The 19,073-nt window shown below is 40.8% G+C and overlaps 3 protein-coding genes across 6 annotated transcripts; all 3 read left to right on the top strand.

Annotated features, from left to right (window-relative positions):
• Positions 1–476: 476 nt before the first annotated feature.
• On the top strand, positions 477–4,090 carry LOC109638802 (nuclear transport factor 2-like). Its single transcript, XM_020101941.2, has 5 exons — positions 477–661; positions 2,825–2,945; positions 3,073–3,144; positions 3,285–3,383; positions 3,789–4,090. Exons 2-5 carry the CDS (start codon positions 2,841–2,843, stop codon positions 3,903–3,905), a joined length of 393 nt encoding a protein of 130 aa, XP_019957500.1. The 5' UTR covers positions 477–661; positions 2,825–2,840; the 3' UTR covers positions 3,906–4,090.
• Positions 4,091–4,780: 690 nt separating this feature from the next.
• rrm2b (ribonucleotide reductase M2 b) lies at positions 4,781–9,065 on the top strand. The gene is made up of 9 exons (XM_020101905.2): positions 4,781–4,941; positions 5,613–5,777; positions 6,007–6,123; positions 6,327–6,460; positions 7,089–7,183; positions 7,313–7,446; positions 7,946–8,050; positions 8,231–8,344; positions 8,537–9,065. Exons 1-9 carry the CDS (start codon positions 4,864–4,866, stop codon positions 8,687–8,689), a joined length of 1,095 nt encoding a protein of 364 aa, XP_019957464.2. The 5' UTR covers positions 4,781–4,863; the 3' UTR covers positions 8,690–9,065.
• Positions 9,066–9,155: 90 nt separating this feature from the next.
• mtdha (metadherin a) lies at positions 9,156–16,351 on the top strand. 4 transcript variants are annotated; one of them, XM_020102029.2, is made up of 12 exons: positions 9,156–9,684; positions 10,626–10,718; positions 10,862–10,973; positions 11,258–11,425; positions 11,663–11,719; positions 11,869–12,042; positions 12,522–12,599; positions 12,711–12,782; positions 12,879–13,006; positions 13,242–13,352; positions 13,470–13,569; positions 13,776–16,351. In XM_020102029.2, the coding sequence occupies exons 1-12, from the start codon at positions 9,310–9,312 to the stop codon at positions 13,841–13,843; spliced, it is 1,536 nt and encodes a 511-aa protein (XP_019957588.2). In that variant the 5' UTR covers positions 9,156–9,309; the 3' UTR covers positions 13,844–16,351. The 4 variants fall into 4 exon arrangements, with proteins under 4 accessions (XP_019957588.2, XP_069371885.1, XP_069371884.1 ...); XM_069515784.1 differs by having other exon boundaries at positions 9,205–9,684; positions 11,663–11,713; XM_069515783.1 differs by having other exon boundaries at positions 9,205–9,684; positions 11,663–11,713; positions 12,519–12,599.
• Positions 16,352–19,073: the final 2,722 nt, after the last annotated feature.

Raw genomic sequence — 19,073 nt, 5'->3', positions numbered from 1 at the left:
ATTTGACGACACGTGTGCTGCAAATAGTCACAACACAAGAAATTGCGAAAAAATGAAATGTTTCCAGAGGACCCAAAAAAGAGATGAACATGGCTGTAGATCACTGCTTTATGAATTTTCTTTTTTATGCAGAATAAGAAAACAAGTATACATGGGGTTGTAAATATAACAAACAGGAATATACAAACCAACAAGCCAGGGGTGTTGTACAATATAAATATAAATCATATAAATATACTGTAGGATTTTAAAGATATTTAAAGTTCTAACAGCCTTCTTGTTGGAGGATTTTGAAATTAGGTTTACATATTGTCGGCTGGCTGGTCTTTTATTGCTCATCACCTTTTTTTTGTGGGTCCTCTGGAAACATTTCCGTTGTCGTTTTCGCAATTTGCAGCATGTGTTTCTGTGTCTGCATGTGCTGTGAACTGTAAACTGGGTATCGATCTCGTTGGTGGAAGTTTCAGACAGTTTCTGAAACCCTGCGGATTCCTGACAGGCAGGACTCGGGGCAACCCTTCTCTCAGGGATCATGGGCCCTCATTGGTCAGTTTGTAGGCGATGTCACGCGTACGTCATAATTAAGAGGAAGCGGGAACCTCGTCGCCCTCGGTTTGTCTGGATCTGTCTCCACGCTGACGAACCGGCAGACTGCCCCAAAGTAAGCAAACACAACAACCCTCTCCGTTTGAATCCAACTCTTTTCATGGCTGATGATTACAACTCACGTCCGTAGCGACACGGTTTAACCGAGGCGACTCTAACGAGGGTATTTATCGCATTTCCGGGTGGAATGCTAACATGCGTGCTAACAGCAAAGTTAGTTAGCCGCAAGTTGCGTCGCTTGCTAAGTTATGGCGGTGCCGTGTGCAGCCGCGAAACACTTTGAGCCCCAAACCAGTGTGACACCACGTTTCGATGAACCCGGATCAATGTGTCCGATCTCAACCGAGCTCCCGTTCACACTAGTTTACGTCCATGAGGCCAAATCATGGAAAACAACGCCGTCGACTCTTCCAGCCTCAGCTTCGTAACGGTATTTGGGATTTGGCGTGATCTCCACCTGCAGGAGCAAAGCTGGAGCTGCAGCTGACTTTAGATTCACTGCCGATTGTTTTCTCCATTCATCGGGTTTTCGACAACTACATTTTCCTATTACACAGATCGTGTGTTCAGATTGCTTTTACTGTTCGTCTGTAATATTTTTCAAGTCAAGTCAACTTTATTATCAATAATGCCATATGTGCAGGACATACAGAGAATTGAAATAGCGTTTCCCTCTAATCCCCGGTGCAAACAGCATTAAACATGGAATATAAAATACAAAAAATAATAGTAATTAAAATTTCCCGACATGACAGTGACGATAAAAATCCATTAGAGCAGATGTAACCAAAAGTTATTTGGAATTTTTGGTTGAAAAATTATCCAGTGATTGAGTCATACATTTCCCCATTTGTTTACCCAGGAGAACAGCTGATTGTGTACATGCGGAAAATATAAGTTAGAGATCTGTTTTGTCTAAGTTCAGGGTGGTCTGTTTAAATCACGAATCAGAAACCTCTTAACACTCATTTCAATGGTTATCTCAAAGTTTTTAATGCCGCCATGGTGACTGGGAAGCTCGCCAGGAAAATACACATTCATATTAATAGGATTTGTGAACATTCATTAAGCAACTTGTATTTATATAATGGATACCATTAAAGTGAGCCAAGATTTTAGTCTGAGCTTTACTCTGTTATAATTCTGTAACTAATAGAATTGGAAGAACATACGCCCACCAAGTCCCCACAGCGCAGTATGAAACCACATTGGAATTCACTAGACCTGGATTTTTATGTGGATCTGCACACAACTCATGTAGGTCTGGGCGATGTGGGGGGAAAAAATCTTATCACGATAATTTTTTTTACATCAGTCAATATCGATATACATCACGATATAAATCAAATCACTATTTCGGATTCTGGTGGTAGAAAACATTAGTGGCATTACCTCTTTGTGGGAACATGCTTTCAACACAATTGGCAGTGCACGCTACTCTGTTTCTTGTCAGGCTTTAAATAGCCAAAATATCTCTGACCCTGTTTTCAACAATGCCCTCGTTTTTGTAGCCTTGGGCGTTGTCTGTTGGGGTGTCTTCTTCGGTATTGCTGCCCAAACATTAGCACGTGGGCTGCTGCCTGCTGCTACTCCTACGCTCTGTGCTTCCACCTAACCTGACGTTGCTGAAACTCTATTCCAGCCATGGTTCGGCGCAGCGCTATTCTCATTATCGTTGGCTGTTTGTGTCATCTGTCAAAACATGGATGGAATGAGTTTTATCGATGTTGCATAGACCATGTCTTATATTTCTATCTGGGTACTTTCTCCACCTGGCCTCCTAGCAGAGGATCCCCTGCTGGATTCACCAGGGGCGAGAGAGCAGGTTGATGACACTTCTAACACACGAAAGACGCAAAAATGAAAAAACATACACAGAAGACACCCACAAAGATGTCAAGGCAGTTTGTGCCTCTGCTGCTGCATCAACTCTGACCTGAATAATGTGGAGGAGTTGTTGCTGTTTCTTGGACCAAGAACGCCTCTGTTCAGAGAACCTCCCGCTGCCTGGTGCATGTGTGAAACTTGGTAAACTCCAGACTCAGTTCCCCGGACTTTACCCGCAGGTCATGTTTGAAAACGACTAGAGAAATCAAATCAACCAAAATGTGGACGAAAGTGTGTGTGTGTGACTGAGGGGTTGTCAAAAAAACTTGAATAAGAGAAAGTTTTCATCTTGATGGGTTCGTTGAACGGTTTGCTCTGCTCCTTCTTTCAGATCTTAAGCGTCACACATGGCTAGTGAGACAGAATTATGGCAAAGGATTGGAGAAGGCTTTGTCCAATTATACTACACCCAGTTTGACACTACCAACAGGATGCTCCTGGGTGATCTCTATGTACGTTTCTTCACTGTCAAGCATTCAAGTATTGTCTGTGTTGCACTAAATGTCTGCAATGTCCCGAACATTTACTGCAAACCAAATTGTGAACAAAAATCTGTCTGATGTAAAACTTTTCTCTTAGTCTACTACTGCTTGTCTGACGTGGGAAGGAACAACTTTCTTCGGGAGGGAAGCCATTGCAAACAAACTAATAGTAAGTGTCATTTTTTTCTTGTGCCTTTAAGTGTCTTCATTATTATATAGGTAAAATTTAGATTAACCTTTTTCTTTCAGAGCAAATACCTTTGGTTTCTAGGTATAAATAATAATAACTGCATTGTTTCCACTTCACAGAACTTGCCTTTCAAGAACATAAAGCACATTATCACAGGACAAGATTTTCAACCCACAGTAGACAGTTGCATCCTCATAATGGTGTTTGGACAGTTACAGGTAAGCTGGTGAATTTAAAGCACCTTTTTGCACTGATGGAAAACCTACATTTTATTTGTACTTTAATGCAGATTGATGTTTTATTTGCAGACAGAGAAGGCAATGAATTAATTTATCTAAAAACCAGAACTTACATTGGTTTTAAAATGTCTCAAGTCAAATTGTAAGTCTTAAAAATGCGAAGCGGCTCTGCATGAAAATGTGCGCATTTAAATGAAAATTTCCATTTAAACAAAGATTACACAGTATTGTCAAAACTGGTTCTGGTTTATGTGTAAACCGGATTATATTTTGTGCAGAAAGGGTTTCAGGCAAAGTGAATCATAATAAACGGCAGTTTAGTCAAACCACACCCCCATTTGCAGCTTGTTTTCTCACCATTGTGCTCATGTTTTTTTACAACAGATAGATGATCATCCTCCAATGGCCTTCCATCAAGTGTTCATGCTGAAGAACCAGAATGACAATTGGGCTTGCACAAACGACGTGTTCCGGTTGGGGATACATAACATACCGGTGTAGCTCTCACGCATATTGACATGTGGCCCTGAATCCACACTGGGGTGAAGTTAAATTGAATATTTGAAAATGAAAGGAATTGCGTTGAAAGTTCCTCCACGTTGACAATAAATCAATAAACATTATGTTTGTATTAGAGATGTGTCGAATTACATCCCTGTCCAATAAAAAACATTTATTAGTTTGAACTACTGCTGTCGTGTCTTTATTTTCGAAGACAAATATCTGCGTTTTCTTCTGAAGCCGTTTTCAGACATGAACTACGTTTGCAGAATTGGGTCTGAACTTTCTGCGGAGTTTGCCTATCACACACCAACAGTGCAGCAGGAGATTCTCAGCTCTGAGCCGTTCACAACAACACAGAAATCTCTAGTGTTCAGGCAGAGGCAATACATAACGATTAAATTCTGCTGTGAAGATCACCACATAGACACCAGCATTTGCCCATGTCACCTACTTTTGACATCTTTATTAGTGTCTGTGTATATTGCATTGGTTTTTCATCCTGAGATATATGTATTCGTCTTTTTCTTCATCAACATGCCCACTCGCTCGCTGTGAATCCTGCTGAGGATTGTCTGCTCTTTCCTCACACCAGCTCCTTTGGACATTCTGTGGACTTGTTACTGGGGAGCTGGCTGCAGAAAGTCCAGAGGCTCTCACTCGGACATTTGCGTTCTCAGCCCCTCTGTCAGGATGATCTGCAGAGATCTGTCTGAAAAGCTGCCTATCCTTCAGTTCAACCATTAAACTCTGCAGTGCGATGACTTGATGCTGTGTTTGTCACAAATAATGAGTGTAAACTCTAGTCAGGTGTTTTTTATTTATTCATGCAGTTTGTGATTGTTGAGTGCAGCATCTCACGTGGCCGTTAGGGGCGTGCTCCCCTGCGCAGTGGGCGTCTATTTAAACGGTTTGACCGACTGAGCTGCAGCTGCATGAGCAACCGACCCCAGCTCCAATGACACCGACGGTGAGAAGCTCTCAGGAAAAAGCTCTGATGAATATAAACCTTCAGTCTGACGATCTCCAGCAAAAGGTAAACCCCGTCCACACAGCCGGGCACCGTGCGTAGCTCGGACGGAGGAGCGTAAACAGAGAATCCCGATCGTATCTGACAGGACTGAACAGTTTGTTGACAGAAGCTGAATCTGTCACTTAGTGAAAATCTACGATTGTCCTGCACAGTGAAGGTTTGTGGGCCAACGTCACTGTCAAACTAGCTTCATGTTAGCTAGCTCTCGTGCGTGATGTGTGTGGCGACGACACGACATCCGTTCGAAAAGCAGACAGAACGTGGAAACGTGTCAGTGGAAGGTGACGCGACAGTTGCTTGTGTTTTTAATACTTTGGGAAATCACCGTGTTGACGATGTGAATGTTACACAGCCTTTTGTTGTGGGTGTTATGAGACTCACGCGCATGCGCAGTAGCGTCTCTGGTGATTAAAGGTACAGTCCATGAAACATGTCTAAACTTTAAAGTAACTAATCCCAGTTTAACAATGTAAATTTAAAAGGAAAACACATCCGGGTGGATATCAATTAAATGTGTATGCTTTTATTTGTATTTATATATTACTACTACTACTACTACAACTTAGGTATTGCATGTTACTTATGACTTACTTGCTGCTGCAATATTGCAAATGTCCCCATAATAAAGGATGATCTTATCTTAACATGTGTGTTTTTGTTCGGGCTCTGTGCAGAATGACATCAAAGATAAAAGTGCAGGCTGCCAGAGGGGTTCAGAGACAGAGGAGGAACCTTTGCTCAAGGAGAACTCCAGACGGTTTGTCATCTTCCCCATCCAGTACCCCGAAATCTGGAGGATGTACAAGCAGGCACAAGCCTCTTTCTGGACGGTGGAGGAGGTGGGTAAAGCGATATTAGCGTTTCTCTGACCTGCTGTTAGTGGAAAATAAGAATAATAAAGTTTTTGTTGGAATTTTAAGATACATTACCACACAAAATTGAATATGGCATCCTCCCATCATATTTACATTTTTGCATTTACAAATCCAGAGCTTACTCCCAGTTGATTGTCCACCACAGCTTGTTATCAATGTATAACTGATTTTCTCTTCATGTTGGGTCTCTCAGGTCGATCTATCCAAAGACCTGCAGCATTGGGACCGGTTAAAACCAGAAGAGAAGTACTTCATCTCCCACATCCTTGCCTTCTTTGCTGCCAGTGATGGCATCGTCAATGAGAACCTGGTGAGAGAGGTGTTTGAAAAAAAGAGCAAAAGATGTTCCTTAAACTACCAGTTAAATGTATTGGAAGCCAAATCGATATAGCAGTAAATGAACCAAGGTCACACGCCACCAAAAGTGTCAGATTTACTTAATATTTTGTATTTTGCATTCAGTGATGTGCCAGGGTAACATTTTGCATGACGCATTTTGGTTTTAATAAACAGGTGCAGAGGTTCAGCCAGGAGGTGCAGGTCCCCGAAGCTCGCTCCTTCTACAGCTTCCAGATCCTCATAGAGACTGTTCACTCGGAGATGTACAGCATGCTCATCAACACTTACATTAGGGACCTGAAGGAAAGGTCAGTGGCTTATTGGGCCAGTACTTTCTAGTGGTGGTGCAGTGGTTCTGTCTAAAGTTCTATGTTGTATGAAAACATGAACTCTGACTTAATATACAAGAGCAGATTGTAAAATATTTCAATAAAAAGGTCTAATGAGAACATATTTACTCTCTTTCCTTTCAGTAACCACTTGATGGCAAAGATTATATGTGTCAGCCTTTGGCAACATCGAGCAAGTGTTAAACCACAAACAGACAATTTCTCTTTGTATAAATCTATTTTTTTGAAGATTGAAAACAAACTGTAAGAGACTTGCACCTGTCGATCACAGGATAAGTCTACAACACTGTGGTTGTTTTCTGTTGCATTCCCAGCTGTAGCAGTACCCACAACAATTTCAGGCATCAACAGACAATTCACGTTGGTATAAGAAGCAGAAGGATTTAATATTTTATGCCATACAATGAAATATTTTACATTCATTTTATTCTGCGCCTTCAGAGGTCTGACAATATTCTATGTTAATAAATGTTTCCATTATGATTTAGTATTGCACATCAATAGTTGTAATAGTTTACATAGTTACTGTGTTTTTATGTCTGTTTTGAAGTAATGTTAAATGTTTAAAATGAATTATGTGTCTTAGGGACTACTTGTTAAATGCCATTCAAACCATGCCGTGTGTGAAACGGAAAGCAGACTGGGCCCTACAGTGGATAAATGACAGCAAATCCACATTTGGTAAGGAAGGCATGACTGATTAAAATCAGTGTATCATATATGGAACATAATGGACAACACTGGCCTTGTGGATCTTCTCATTTATTGGTGCTATATAATATATATGACAGTTGGACTTTTTGCCAACAGGTGAGCGAATTGTGGCTTTTGCTGCTGTGGAGGGAATCTTCTTCTCCGGTTCATTCGCTGCCATCTTTTGGCTGAAGAAGAGAGGCTTAATGCCTGGGCTTACCTTCTCCAATGAGCTGATCAGCAGGGATGAGGTGAGAGGAATTCACAAACTAAAAGACACATTGTCCAATCTGTTAAAAAGGTACGCTAAAATTTGAAGGCAGTACAGAAATATCTCAAAAAGATTTCAGGCAACTCAATACTTATTACTCAGTGCAGTATGGAGTTTACGTAATTCTTTCTATACTTTTTAAATGAATCTTAAAGCTACATTAAATATGGTCACACATAAATTAAAACTGGGATTTCATTTGAACCTTAACATGATACACCTGTATTTAGGTTTCATGTCCCTCAGCTATTGTTAGAGGTTGCTGTGGTGTTATTACTGCCTGCATTCACAGCTCCTGTTATGTTAATTATGTTTGCTTCAGCTTTTGATTCCACATTTTGCTGTTTAAACTCAGGAGGAGAGCTGCCCTTGGGTCAGTTTGGGATGTAAAAGCCATCACAGTTATACAAACAGTTAAAGGTTGAACTTGTATGTTTTAACATCAGTCATCTTCATGCGTGTATTAATGTGTCTCCTAGGGCCTGCACTGCAGCTTTGCCTGCCTGCTGTACAGCTACCTGCTGAAAAAGCCATCAGAGGACAGAGTCAAGGACATCATCACCAAAGCTGTTAGCATTGAGCAGGTAGTTTTGGAAGAATAATCCTCATGGATTGTAGTGTGCAGCACATTTATGCTTGTTCTTACTGTCAAGTTTGTCACTGCTGACAGGTAATGAAGTAAATCAGCAGTAGTGTAATAAATGAACGCAGCCTAACTAATAGTATCTGTACATAAACCATCACCATCATGTCTTGTGTTGCAGGAGTTTTTGACAGAGGCCCTGCCAGTGGATCTCATTGGAATCAATTGTTGTCTAATGAAACAGTACATTGAGTTTGTGGCTGACCGGCTGCTCACTGATCTCGGACTTGATAAGGTAATTTCTTTCTAAATCGCCATGCAGTGGAAGTCAAATGCTAATTTCTCATTTCAATACTGTACGCTATGGCAGTTATTCTGTTTAATGCAGAGGGACCCGATTCCTTTCATACATTATTATACCATGCTATTTTTGATTAAACTATGTGCAATACTGTGAAGTAACTTTTACTTCCTTCTCTTTTTCAAGGTTTACCAAGCGGAAAATCCATTCGACTTCATGGAGTCCATTTCGCTGGAGGGGAAAACCAACTTCTTTGAGAAACGAGTGGCCGAGTATCAGAGATTTGGAGTCATGTCGAGCATGTTGGACTGTAAATTCACACTGGATGCAGACTTCTGAAACTGAGTTGAGGTTCTGTTACAAACATATTACCTTATACCTATTTATTTATTTTATGCAGTAAAAAAACAGATTAAACATACATTTTGAAGGGATTGAGAATTACACCTTGGGATACTTAGCAGCCAATATAGTCAACCAAGTGGTTCTGGTGACAGGCTGTAAATTAAAGGATTTCTTTTTTACTTTGGTACGGTTCAGGTTTAGTTAAATCTAAATAATGAGTGAGGTTCATTTTTTCATACCTCACTTGTTGCTTGAGGGTGGAAATTATGCAGATTGTTTTTTATGGAGTTTTAAGATCTGGGGTGTTGGCTTCTATGGTGAAATGTTTTATCATTTTTAATGTACAATAAAAATGTTTTGTAAAATGAAAGAATCATTTGTTCAGTCCACTTGTTTTCATATTTTGATGACTGGTTATTAATGTGGTTGAGCTACATTCTAGAGATCCAGGCTTTAAAATGGCTTCAGTGCTTCTATATTTATTGATGTAATGCTAATTGTAGCATTACTGATCTTTCTCTCAATAACCGGACTGGATTAGCCACTCCTCCGTTAGCATACGGATGCAGGCTATGGTAGCTAACAGTTAGCTAGCATTTTCGTAATTTGGAAAGATGGCCGGGGACCTGCGAGGCTTCGCGCTGGAAAAAGCCGAAATGCTCTCCGGCCGTTTGAAGGAGCTCCTGTCGTCGGGACAAGGCTACCTCCAGGCTCAGCTCGGGGTGGACCTGGGTCTGAAGCCCGAGCTGTACCCGACGTGGGTCGTCCTGTCCACGGCCGCGGCGGGTCTGCTGCTGCTAGCGCTGTCCTGGGCCGCCGTCTGTGGCCGTGCGCTCGCCGGGAAGAAGCGAGGAGCCCCGGTGAGCCAGGGCGAGCCCGTCAAGGCCAGTGTGCCCAAAGCCGCGAAGCCAGAAGAACCGAAGAGGAGGAACAGAAAGAAACCGGGGGAGAGGGCTCAGCAGGCGGCGGTAACAAGCTGTCGAGTCACGGTGAGACTGAAACGAAACAAGTGCGATGGCTGGAAACAATGGAGGCTGAAGGAAGAGCTCAGTCAGTCCGCTCAATTTACACATCTCCTCCTCTGACATGTAAACACAAAGACACTCCAGGGTTAACGTTAGATAGCCTGCTAGCTAACCAACTAGCTATTTAAGACACTATTACTTATCATTAGGGTTTCTACACGCTTTGGTACACGCTATATACTAAGCTACACAGGGTCAGTCATGTGGTGTACTTACTCATGACTTAAGTAAAGACAAGATTATCCTTAATTAGTCCCACTGCGGAAAATTAAAGACTCGGGATACAGCGAATCACTGTTTGGAAACGGATGCTAACGCTAACTAGCTTCACAAAACATCTCAGACGAGAAGCAACTCGATAAATGTTTAAAAATAAAAACCACTGGCAGCACGTGTTCGGAGTCAAAGTCTAAAATCAAAGACGATAAGAAATATACAAGAATGAAGAATTTTACTGAAGCAATGGCACAAAAAATGGTTAATACATGATCCAGACAATAATATCTGATTAATAAACTGATCTGTGAACGAAATTATGTGACTTTCAAAAATCAGTTGTACACACAGTCGTGTGTTTATTTCAGTAGTTCATGTCGAGGGTGTCGCTCTCAAAAATTGATCTTATTGCAGTTTTTAGTTAGGATAGAATGTTGAAGTTGGGCGGTGATATGGACAAAAACATCAAGATTTGCAAATCAATCGTTAAATTGCTATTGATGAATATTTTATTATGTTAATTATTGTTTTATGGCCGAGCTCTTGTTGATGTTTCCTTTTGTTTATGTGGCAGTTTCAATGTGCATTTGTGAGGGACACTGCAGACAGACATAGTGTTAGAATCCATCTTGAAATTAAAAGCCATCAACATCATGTTGTTTATCAGATGTCGTGTCTTCCTCCGACAGGAGACTCAGTCTAATGGGCAGCCAGTGACTGTAGCTGAAGTTAAAGTGACTAAGGTGGTTCCAAAGCAGTCGCTGAAGATCAAGACAGAGAAGGTGTGTTTGTTTTTTTCCTTTTTCAATCTTCCTGAGTTGTCCTAATGTCCTAATGTTTTATGAAACAATAACGCTATTGTTGTAATATAGCTAAAGTCCCTCTATCAGTGCACAACCAAATTGCTTATTGTCTTTTTGCCCAGGTCCATGAGGTGCAGGCCCCTGTGCAGGTGAAAAAGAACAAGAAGAAACTGAAGACGGAAGTGAGACCAGCTCAGCATGTTTCTACAAATGAATCAAAGGAACCAGATGATGGTAAGACTCAACTGTTGTTGGGGAAATTTCACAACTTCTCATTTTGAAACTGACAGCGTAGTTATTTCCTGTTTGTCTTTCATGTTTTCAGTATTTCCTGCATAATTGAACTCGTCAGTTTTGTTTTACTCACAAGAAGTATCATTCGGGTTTTTTTTTGTTGCAAGGCTCCTTGTTAAATTATGACAACTAAAGTGCATCCAACTATAAAAAGTATTTATTTTTCTTTCCCCTGCACACACCAAGACATCTAACCAGTTGTTGTTCTTTTGTGTGTCATCCAGGTGCATGGGAGACCAAAGTCAGTAACCGTGAGAAGAGGCAGCAGCGCAGGAAGGACAAGGGCCCTGAGGACTCCGGGAGCTCAGGGGGTGTGGATGCCCCCAAAACCCATGTGACATCAACCGTAGCCACAGCCTCCACCAACACCAAGAAGCACAGAGGAAACCATGGTATTCACCTAACGAATTGTGACTGTGTGTAGATGGTAGAAATGTTTTTTTTGTGTTGTATACAAGGCTAGAGAAGTAATCGAAAGCTTGCGTGTAGTTTCATTTAAAATGCCTGAAAAACTCAATTTCATGAACGTTTTGTAGACATAGATTATTTTACTCATAGTCAAAATCTACAATTATCTGGCTATGATGAATTACACTCAAGCAAATGTTTTTGCCCACACTTTGTTCCAGAATCACTACCTGCAAGAACCACTGGAAAGGTGGATACAGCCAGTGGGCCTGGTAAAGGTATTCTCCGTTTCCCTGACTGCCTTTTACTGATTTGTTAATGTCTTTCAATAATTTAAACTCAACAATGTTGAAAGTTAAAGGTTGTTGCTACTTGACCAAACCGCACCAGTCTGACTCCCTGTCTTCCTGTATGCCTGCCACCTCAGTGTCCTCCAGCTGGCGAGAGGAGCCTTCAGTTAACGGTGTAGGATGGACCGACAGTTCTCTGAAGATTCAGGGTCAGATGGGTGCCATGGATGGAACCAAGTGGAGGAACGTGCCCACTGCTCCGCATTACAGGGGCCCAGCTGAGCCCCAGCGCTGGACACAGGAAGCGCAAGGTAGCACATGGGCAGAACCTTTCTGCATCTCAAATATTAACAGTAACCGCAGCAGCAGATTCAAACAAACATAAGAGCATTGAGGTTTTTCACTGTTGTGGCTTTAAAATGTAAGTCTGGCTGTAAAGATGAATGTGTCAATATGCTACATCAACACAATAAAATGCTGCCACCTACTGCTGAAATTAAAAGTGGGGAAATTCAGTTCAATTAATTCATGAGTTTAATTTCACTGAGATCAGTTATATAGAATACCCCGTCCCACTGAGCCCTCTACTGGGCCAATGTGGCATTGCAAGAAAAAGCACGTTGAGGTTATATTGATAAGTTGATCATTCTTGTCCAAAATTTTGTGAGTATGTTACCAGATGGTGGAGCCATTGAAAGTCTACAGTTTAAAAATAAAATATCATATAGAACAAATACATTCTTTTGACTGTATACCACATGTGTTTCATTCTGTTTTCCTGTGCCAGCAGCATGGAGTGGCATTGATGGTCGGATAAAGACTGACCTCAACCCAGTGTCCTTCTCCATGCGGAGACTCAACACCTCAGGTTCGCATTGTGATGAACTGCCAGCTCTATCATCTTATCAGTGTTTTTTCTGCTTTTCTATTTTCTGTCTCAGCTGTCTTAATGGTTTTACCCCCCCTCTGTCTTTCGTAGCCCCAATATCCAATTCAATTGAGCTGCAGTGGGCGAGCAACCAACATGTTGATGACGAATGGTCTGGTTTCAGTAAGTGTTTCAAAAGTCCATCCTATATACAACAAATTCTTAAACAAGCACCGTGATTGAATTCCATCTTGTTTATTGCTGTAATGTTTTTTCTAGATGGAGCGGCAGCAGCGGACTCCACCTCTGACTGGAATGCCCCAGCAGAGCACTGGGGAAACTATGAAGAGCCTCCTGTGTTGGTGACTCCATCCGCTCCACTGAAGGAACAGCCTGCCCCCAACAAGGTCTTGCTCTATTTTCAGGGCCTCCACATCCCTTTTTATTCAAACTTTCACTAATCTTGGCCTAAAACTCCTGATGACATGTGATAGGCTTTAGCAATTGCATTTTTAGTGTCAATCCCTAATGCACCTCTTAATTACTTGATTCATCCACTATGGCCATTTTCTCTCCCTAGAACTTAGAGATATTGTTTTTCTTTTATTGAAAATATTTGATTATCTGTTTTTGTCTCTGCAGATATCCGAGGATGAGAAGGATGCAGAGGATCCCTCTGGGGGAGCAGCAAAGTCCAAGAAGAAAAAGAAGAAGAAGAAGAAAGCCGAAGAGGAGGCTGCATCTGAGGCTCAGGTAAGAAAACAAAACATCAAGCTCTCAGATTAATATGTGGGAGTACATTTTAAAACTGCTGCACTGGAGACATTTGCCCTTTTTAATGAGAATGTCATTTCATATATTTGTGTATAGGTGGTGAGCCCAGCACCCCTGGTCAATGCAGCGCCCAAACCCCAAGAGCTTCCTGTGACCGCCTCCAAAAAGCAGAATCCCAGCATATCCTCCTCTCAGAGTAGGTTTCAGCAGTTCTGAGTAGGAATCAGTTTTTTGTCTGTGTAGAAAAACAGCACAAAGGGGAAGAAATGGTCCATCCATAGACTGTATATAAAGATGTCTCCACTTCGCCGTTAGTTATGTCTGTCGGTTCTATAGGATTTATTTGGAGACGGATCTAGATATAACTTGAATTTTTACTTGAACTTTTCTATTTTCTTGCAGAGATTCCCGAGCAAATCGCAGAGCCTCCGAAACCTTCGCAGAAGAAAAAAGTCAGAAGAGAAACATGAAGTCACATCACAGGTTCAAAAAAAAAAACATATGCAAACGATTGTTATTGAATATGTCACATGCAATAATTTCTAGGTACAGAATTTGTTTCTGAGCTACATTAACAGTTTACCAGTTACCTGAACAAAAAAGAAAATAAACAGTAGATATCACCTGCTTGGGTAAATGTAGTGATGAAATCTGGTCCTGTGGACTGAAATCTTAACTAATTTGCACTATTTGCTACACTGCAGCCAGAGTGGAGTTTCAGGACACCGCAGTGTAGGTACATGTTTGTGTAGGTTTTTTTTAAAGGCATCAAAGGTGTTTATCATTGTTAATCCAAAAAGAAACATGTTTTTTCTTTTAATTATTATTTTAAAGAGAACCATCAATTTTTATTCCCCATTATGTTGCACTTTGTTTTTGTTTTTCATGTTGCAGCCCGTATATCAAATTACTGAAATGTATACTTCAGTCTCAGATCCGTCTTAAATAGTTGGTTGTGAGTTTTCTGAGGTTTATTGTGATACAAAGTTTACAAGCTTGTACATATTTTGACAGTTCTTGGTCACTGTAATCATCCCTCCTCTTCATTCTGGCCAGGATGTAACACCATCACTGAGCAACTATGAGACACGGTCCTCTTTACTGTACAAAAATGCATTTTTCCATTGACCCAAAGCTAATATGAGCTTTCAGCAAAGTTACTATGAGCCAAATTGATATATTTTCCTTGCTGAGCTTTGGCAGAGGGATTCTTCCTGGTTGTTGTAGGATTGTTGTCAGGACAACATACAGGTAAAAAACCTTCATGTGATCATGTGGTTGTTCATGTGATCACTGCTGGGGGCTTCCTATCAGTTTTGGCTGAACCTAACAGCGCTTAGACTATTAACTTGTTGGCTCTCAAATATATTGTGACACAACTTGTATGAAGAAGTCATTTTCTCAGCCATCCTCAACACTTCTAATGTACACATGATGTAGAAAGATTTAGAATACATCCAAACTTGACCTTTAAATTCATTTTCATGGATATCTATTCTTTTAGTAGAAATTATCGCCTGTTGACTGTTAAGTTTGTAAAAGCTCCTTCATGAAGAATGGCAACTGTGGACCGGTTGAAAAACTATCTTGGCCACAGAAAACTCTACACAATCACTTCTAAACGATAATAATTGGATTCAAACACTTACAGTTTTGCCAAACTGTGATAAAATACACTTCTGTCTTTTTAGGGATAGCAAAGCACCGGTTGTGTATTTAGCCATATTTTGGTGAAACTGTGATAACAAATCCGAACAAACTGACAGCTGAAAAAGTACAAATCCATCAGTCACACATCAGATCACTGATTCTGGATTGACACTGGGTCTCTAGGAGTCAGGAGCACAGTTACTGACGTGAACCACTAGGAGGCACAGTAACCTAATGTTCAGGAGTAATGGGACGATCCCAGAAGGCAGTAGCAGAGTATTGTCCCTTTACTTTTACCATACTGAGCTTGTCTGTCTGGATCTGACGAGACTGTGCGTTGATTTTTCTAGAGATCTAATGCTCATTCCTGCATTCTGTCTGTCTGTCTCTCTCTCTCTCTCTCTCTCTCTCTCTCTCTCTCTCTCTCTCTCTCTCTCTCTCTCTCTCTCTCTCTTCTAGTTTTCTAGAGATATAATCTTCCGGTTTTTCGTGCTAGAAAAAGCCATGCCATATGTACAGATTGTAAGGGCTTTTTCCAGTTCTGTGATTGCACTGTGCAAAAGGCTGCATTGATTTCCTTTTGATGTCAAGGAATTGTTTGGTTTTTGTTTTTTTTTACTACCTTTTTCTGTGGAATGTGAAACTTGTAACTTTTTTGGCTTTGACAGGGGTAAAATGTTTCTTGATGTAAATTGAGAATGAAAACTTACATGGAGATATGATATGGAGCAGCTTTAATTCCACATGGAAGTTGGATATAGGCAACAAACACATACACACACACACACACACACACGTATACAAAAGGAATTTTCTGTAATTCCATTGCCTTAATCTGTAGATGTATAACATTTGCGTCCATTTTTTTATAGTTTTCATCTAATTGCAAGTTTTGATGTCAGGAGTAATTTCATCATGCATGACTTTGATAATAGTACTTCTCTACATGAAATTCAATGAATGATCTCTTGCTTTAACTATTGATACTTGCCCCTGAGATAGCTTACCACTCAATGTATATACTGTAATAGCTTTCTCAAAGGAGACAAATTGCAGCTTTTCTGTGGCAGTCTGTTGTTGGTAGGGAGAGCGCCTCAGCTGGCCATGGTACATAATTGTTTGTAGACCTGATAGAATAAAATGATTTGTTGGTGTGGCTTCAGGCATTTCTTTTTTGATCGATTTTTACAGATTATTAAAATGATCCAATCAATGTATTTATATACTTGTCTTTTTTTGTGAATGATTTTGTTTATTGAGGAGATACAAATGATATTTCTATGTTTGTTTGGTAAAGATGAAAAATAAATCAGAAATGCTTAATATCACTTTGTCATAGGCTTGTACTTCTTGTTTCTCAGGGACAACGGTTTATATACTTTATAACTGAAGCATGTATCTCTAACCCTCAAAGGATAGGCGGTATAGATACTGAATTCATTACTTAAAACAAAACAGAAAGTGACCTTTTAGGTGGGGATTTTTTTTCTCAGGCTTATTTGAATGTAATTTCTCCATTCCTATTATGTAAGACTTGTTATGCCTTTACTTTGGCAACAGCTTGGAGCCAGGGGCATGGTGTTTTCGGGGGTTTTCCATCTGTTAGTACGTATGCTGATGCTATTTCTGTGAACATGATATCTCAAAAATATTTTGAGGTAATGTCTTCAAATTTGGTGCAAGCCCTCAGTTGGACCCAAGGATGGACCGATTAGATTTTGTCGATCAATGATTTTGGTCTGAACTGATGAGATTTCAGTGGTCAAAGGTCCCAGTGACCTCATGAGTCTGGAAAAAAATGTATATCCACTGAAACTGCTCTGGTTTGAGGAGACACAACCACACAGCTATAATTCTAGTTTAATGACAGTGATTCTAACAAGCAGTGTTCCTCAGGCTACTTACATGAAATGTGTTTTTATTCTGATGGAACAGTGATGAATTAACACATTCTTAATTATGGTTTCATGCCAAACTAACCTTCAAGTAATAATTAGAGGCATGTTCTATTAGCGGAATTCATCACGACCAACACTGATATGAAGCGGGGCTGTCTTCCTGTCCTCTGACATTTTGTTTTCATGTTTTCTGTCAAACTAATCCTAAATCTCTGATTAATACCACGGGGATCCACTGTATGCTGTGATGCAAATCTGTGTCAGCAGCCACGCCTGTGCTCGGCCCCGGTCACAGTGACCCATCCCGAGGCCAAACCACTGCCCCAGTCAATGTGCCCCTCCTTCACCTCAACTCTCTCTCTCTCATCTCTCAGTTCATTTCGGATTTATCTGCTTTTAATCTCCCACAATCTCTGGTTCCCTCTCCATTCACCCTCACTTCAGGGGGATATCACGCTTGTTTTTTTCATTGCTCATGGATTGTTGCACTCAGTGTTTTTTCTTGCATGAGTGCATGAAAGGCAGATGTATTAATAATGAAGGTCACTCTGTAATGAAGGCACTGTGGTCACTTAAAGCCTTGCTATGAAAATCACTCGCTAATGCTGTTTTAAAAAAAGATCTATCTGAAGTTGCTGTATCTAAAACCCACATAATCCCTGACTGTCACGTCCTCCAACAAGTCAGAGGAGCGTGGTAACGTTAAACAGCCAAACTGACATATCTGTGCACCCAAAGCTGGTTGTGGGATTTATTGTTCGCCAGCAGGTTTGGGGGAAAAAGGATTATAGGGCTTTGTACTTCCGGTCATTACATCAGATCCCTCTGTATATTTACGTAAATATGTCTATTATGTCTGATAATTTAAATGCTCATTGTAGCTGCAGTATGGGAAATCATTAAGGCTGGACCATGAGATCTGCTCTTCAAATAGCATTTAAAAAGGTGACAGTCTGGTCAGTGCTTAGTCATGGCAGAGGAGGAAAATCTCCTATGTGTCGATGATGCAGTCCAAAGACCAGAGCTTAGAGCTGTGGTCACTGGCCCATCTGTCAGGCCGGGCGTGGGTTATATTCACAGAGACGGCTTCTTGTTCTAATGCTGCAATTAACTACATCAATCTTTGAACGAGGAGGAAATCTACATCATTGTGGTGACTCCTCATCACCTGGTTCTAGATACCGATTGGTCAATCTGCTGACTTTTAAGAGGCTGTCACCTGCTTCAAGCAGCTGCATTGGAGCGCGGTGAAATGATCCTGTGAGGACGCCCCCATTAACTCCCTGTTCCTCCCACCATTGTGTCCACAGTGCACAGTTTTGTTATGCTGGAGTAGCACGGTGCCCCAGATTGTCTGTGTATATATATATATATATATATATATATATATATATATATATATATATAACTCAAATGAATGCAGGAAAATGCATCATGTGCATCTGCTGAACTACTGAAGGTCACACATTCCCATAGTTCCAGACAAAGTTCCAATAAATCAAATTTGACTGAGTGGTGACCTAGTTTTACATTGGGGGCAGATAAACTGCTTCCACTGGCAAATTCTTCACATGGTAAGTGCTGTGTTTAAATCCATAGTGACATGTGACTCTCGTCTGCTTTTATTGGTTTATCGTAATATTTCAGTTATTACACTTACGCACTTACATTTGCACTTGCACTTACTTTTCTCGAATGCCACTGTGAAATTGTTTCCTACAAACTGCAAATGTGTGTGTTCTGATGATTTTAAAATTAAAAATCTGTTAAATCTGTCATTTTCTGTGGTCTCCCACGTTCTCCTATGCGTGCACCAGTCTTGAATTAACCATTTATTAGTATATGTGCACAAAGTAATTGATCATACATTGAATGAATCTCATTAAGGAACTAATGGAACTGTATAGTGATGGTTCAGAGGGGCCCCAACAACAAATGTTTGCCCCTCATCGGGAGGTTTATCCGGCCCTGGCCTAACCCTCCAGTTTCCCCAGCATGATGGAGGAAACTTTAAAAAGCTGCTTTATGAACAACACAAAGGTAAAAGCTTGAGTCTGAGACAAAGAGAGAATCACCGACATGTTGATTTTAGGAAACATTTTCCATCCCTCCGTTTAAACCCTCCGCTGGTCACATGACCCGGGGATGAGCC

The sequence above is a fragment of the Paralichthys olivaceus genome, chromosome 20 (genome assembly GCF_024713975.1).
Source record: "Paralichthys olivaceus isolate ysfri-2021 chromosome 20, ASM2471397v2, whole genome shotgun sequence".
NCBI classification, from domain to species: domain Eukaryota; kingdom Metazoa; phylum Chordata; class Actinopteri; order Pleuronectiformes; family Paralichthyidae; genus Paralichthys; species Paralichthys olivaceus.
Note: the sequence above shows the minus strand (reverse complement) of the source record. Positions and strands in the feature narration are given on the sequence as shown.

What these genes read in the sequence shown, in the direction of transcription:
- LOC109638802 (XM_020101941.2), top strand. Translation starts at nt 2,841, where the DNA reads ATGGCTAGTGAGACAGAATTATGGCAAAGGATTGGAGAAGGCTTTGTC. An exon ending in TGCTCCTGGGTGATCTCTAT is followed by an intron (nt 2,946 to 3,072) that starts GTACGTTTCTTC and finishes CTTTTCTCTTAG; the next exon opens with TCTACTACTGCTTGTCTGAC. An exon ending in TGGTGTTTGGACAGTTACAG is followed by an intron (nt 3,384 to 3,788) that starts GTAAGCTGGTGA and finishes TTTTTACAACAG; the next exon opens with ATAGATGATCATCCTCCAAT.
- rrm2b (XM_020101905.2), top strand. Translation starts at nt 4,864, where the DNA reads ATGACACCGACGGTGAGAAGCTCTCAGGAAAAAGCTCTGATGAATATA. An exon ending in CTTTCTGGACGGTGGAGGAG is followed by an intron (nt 5,778 to 6,006) that starts GTGGGTAAAGCG and finishes TGGGTCTCTCAG; the next exon opens with GTCGATCTATCCAAAGACCT. An exon ending in AGCTGATCAGCAGGGATGAG is followed by an intron (nt 7,447 to 7,945) that starts GTGAGAGGAATT and finishes TGTGTCTCCTAG; the next exon opens with GGCCTGCACTGCAGCTTTGC.
- mtdha (XM_020102028.2), top strand. Translation starts at nt 9,310, where the DNA reads ATGGCCGGGGACCTGCGAGGCTTCGCGCTGGAAAAAGCCGAAATGCTC. An exon ending in GCGGAGACTCAACACCTCAG is followed by an intron (nt 12,600 to 12,710) that starts GTTCGCATTGTG and finishes TGTCTTTCGTAG; the next exon opens with CCCCAATATCCAATTCAATT. An exon ending in AACAGCCTGCCCCCAACAAG is followed by an intron (nt 13,007 to 13,241) that starts GTCTTGCTCTAT and finishes TTGTCTCTGCAG; the next exon opens with ATATCCGAGGATGAGAAGGA.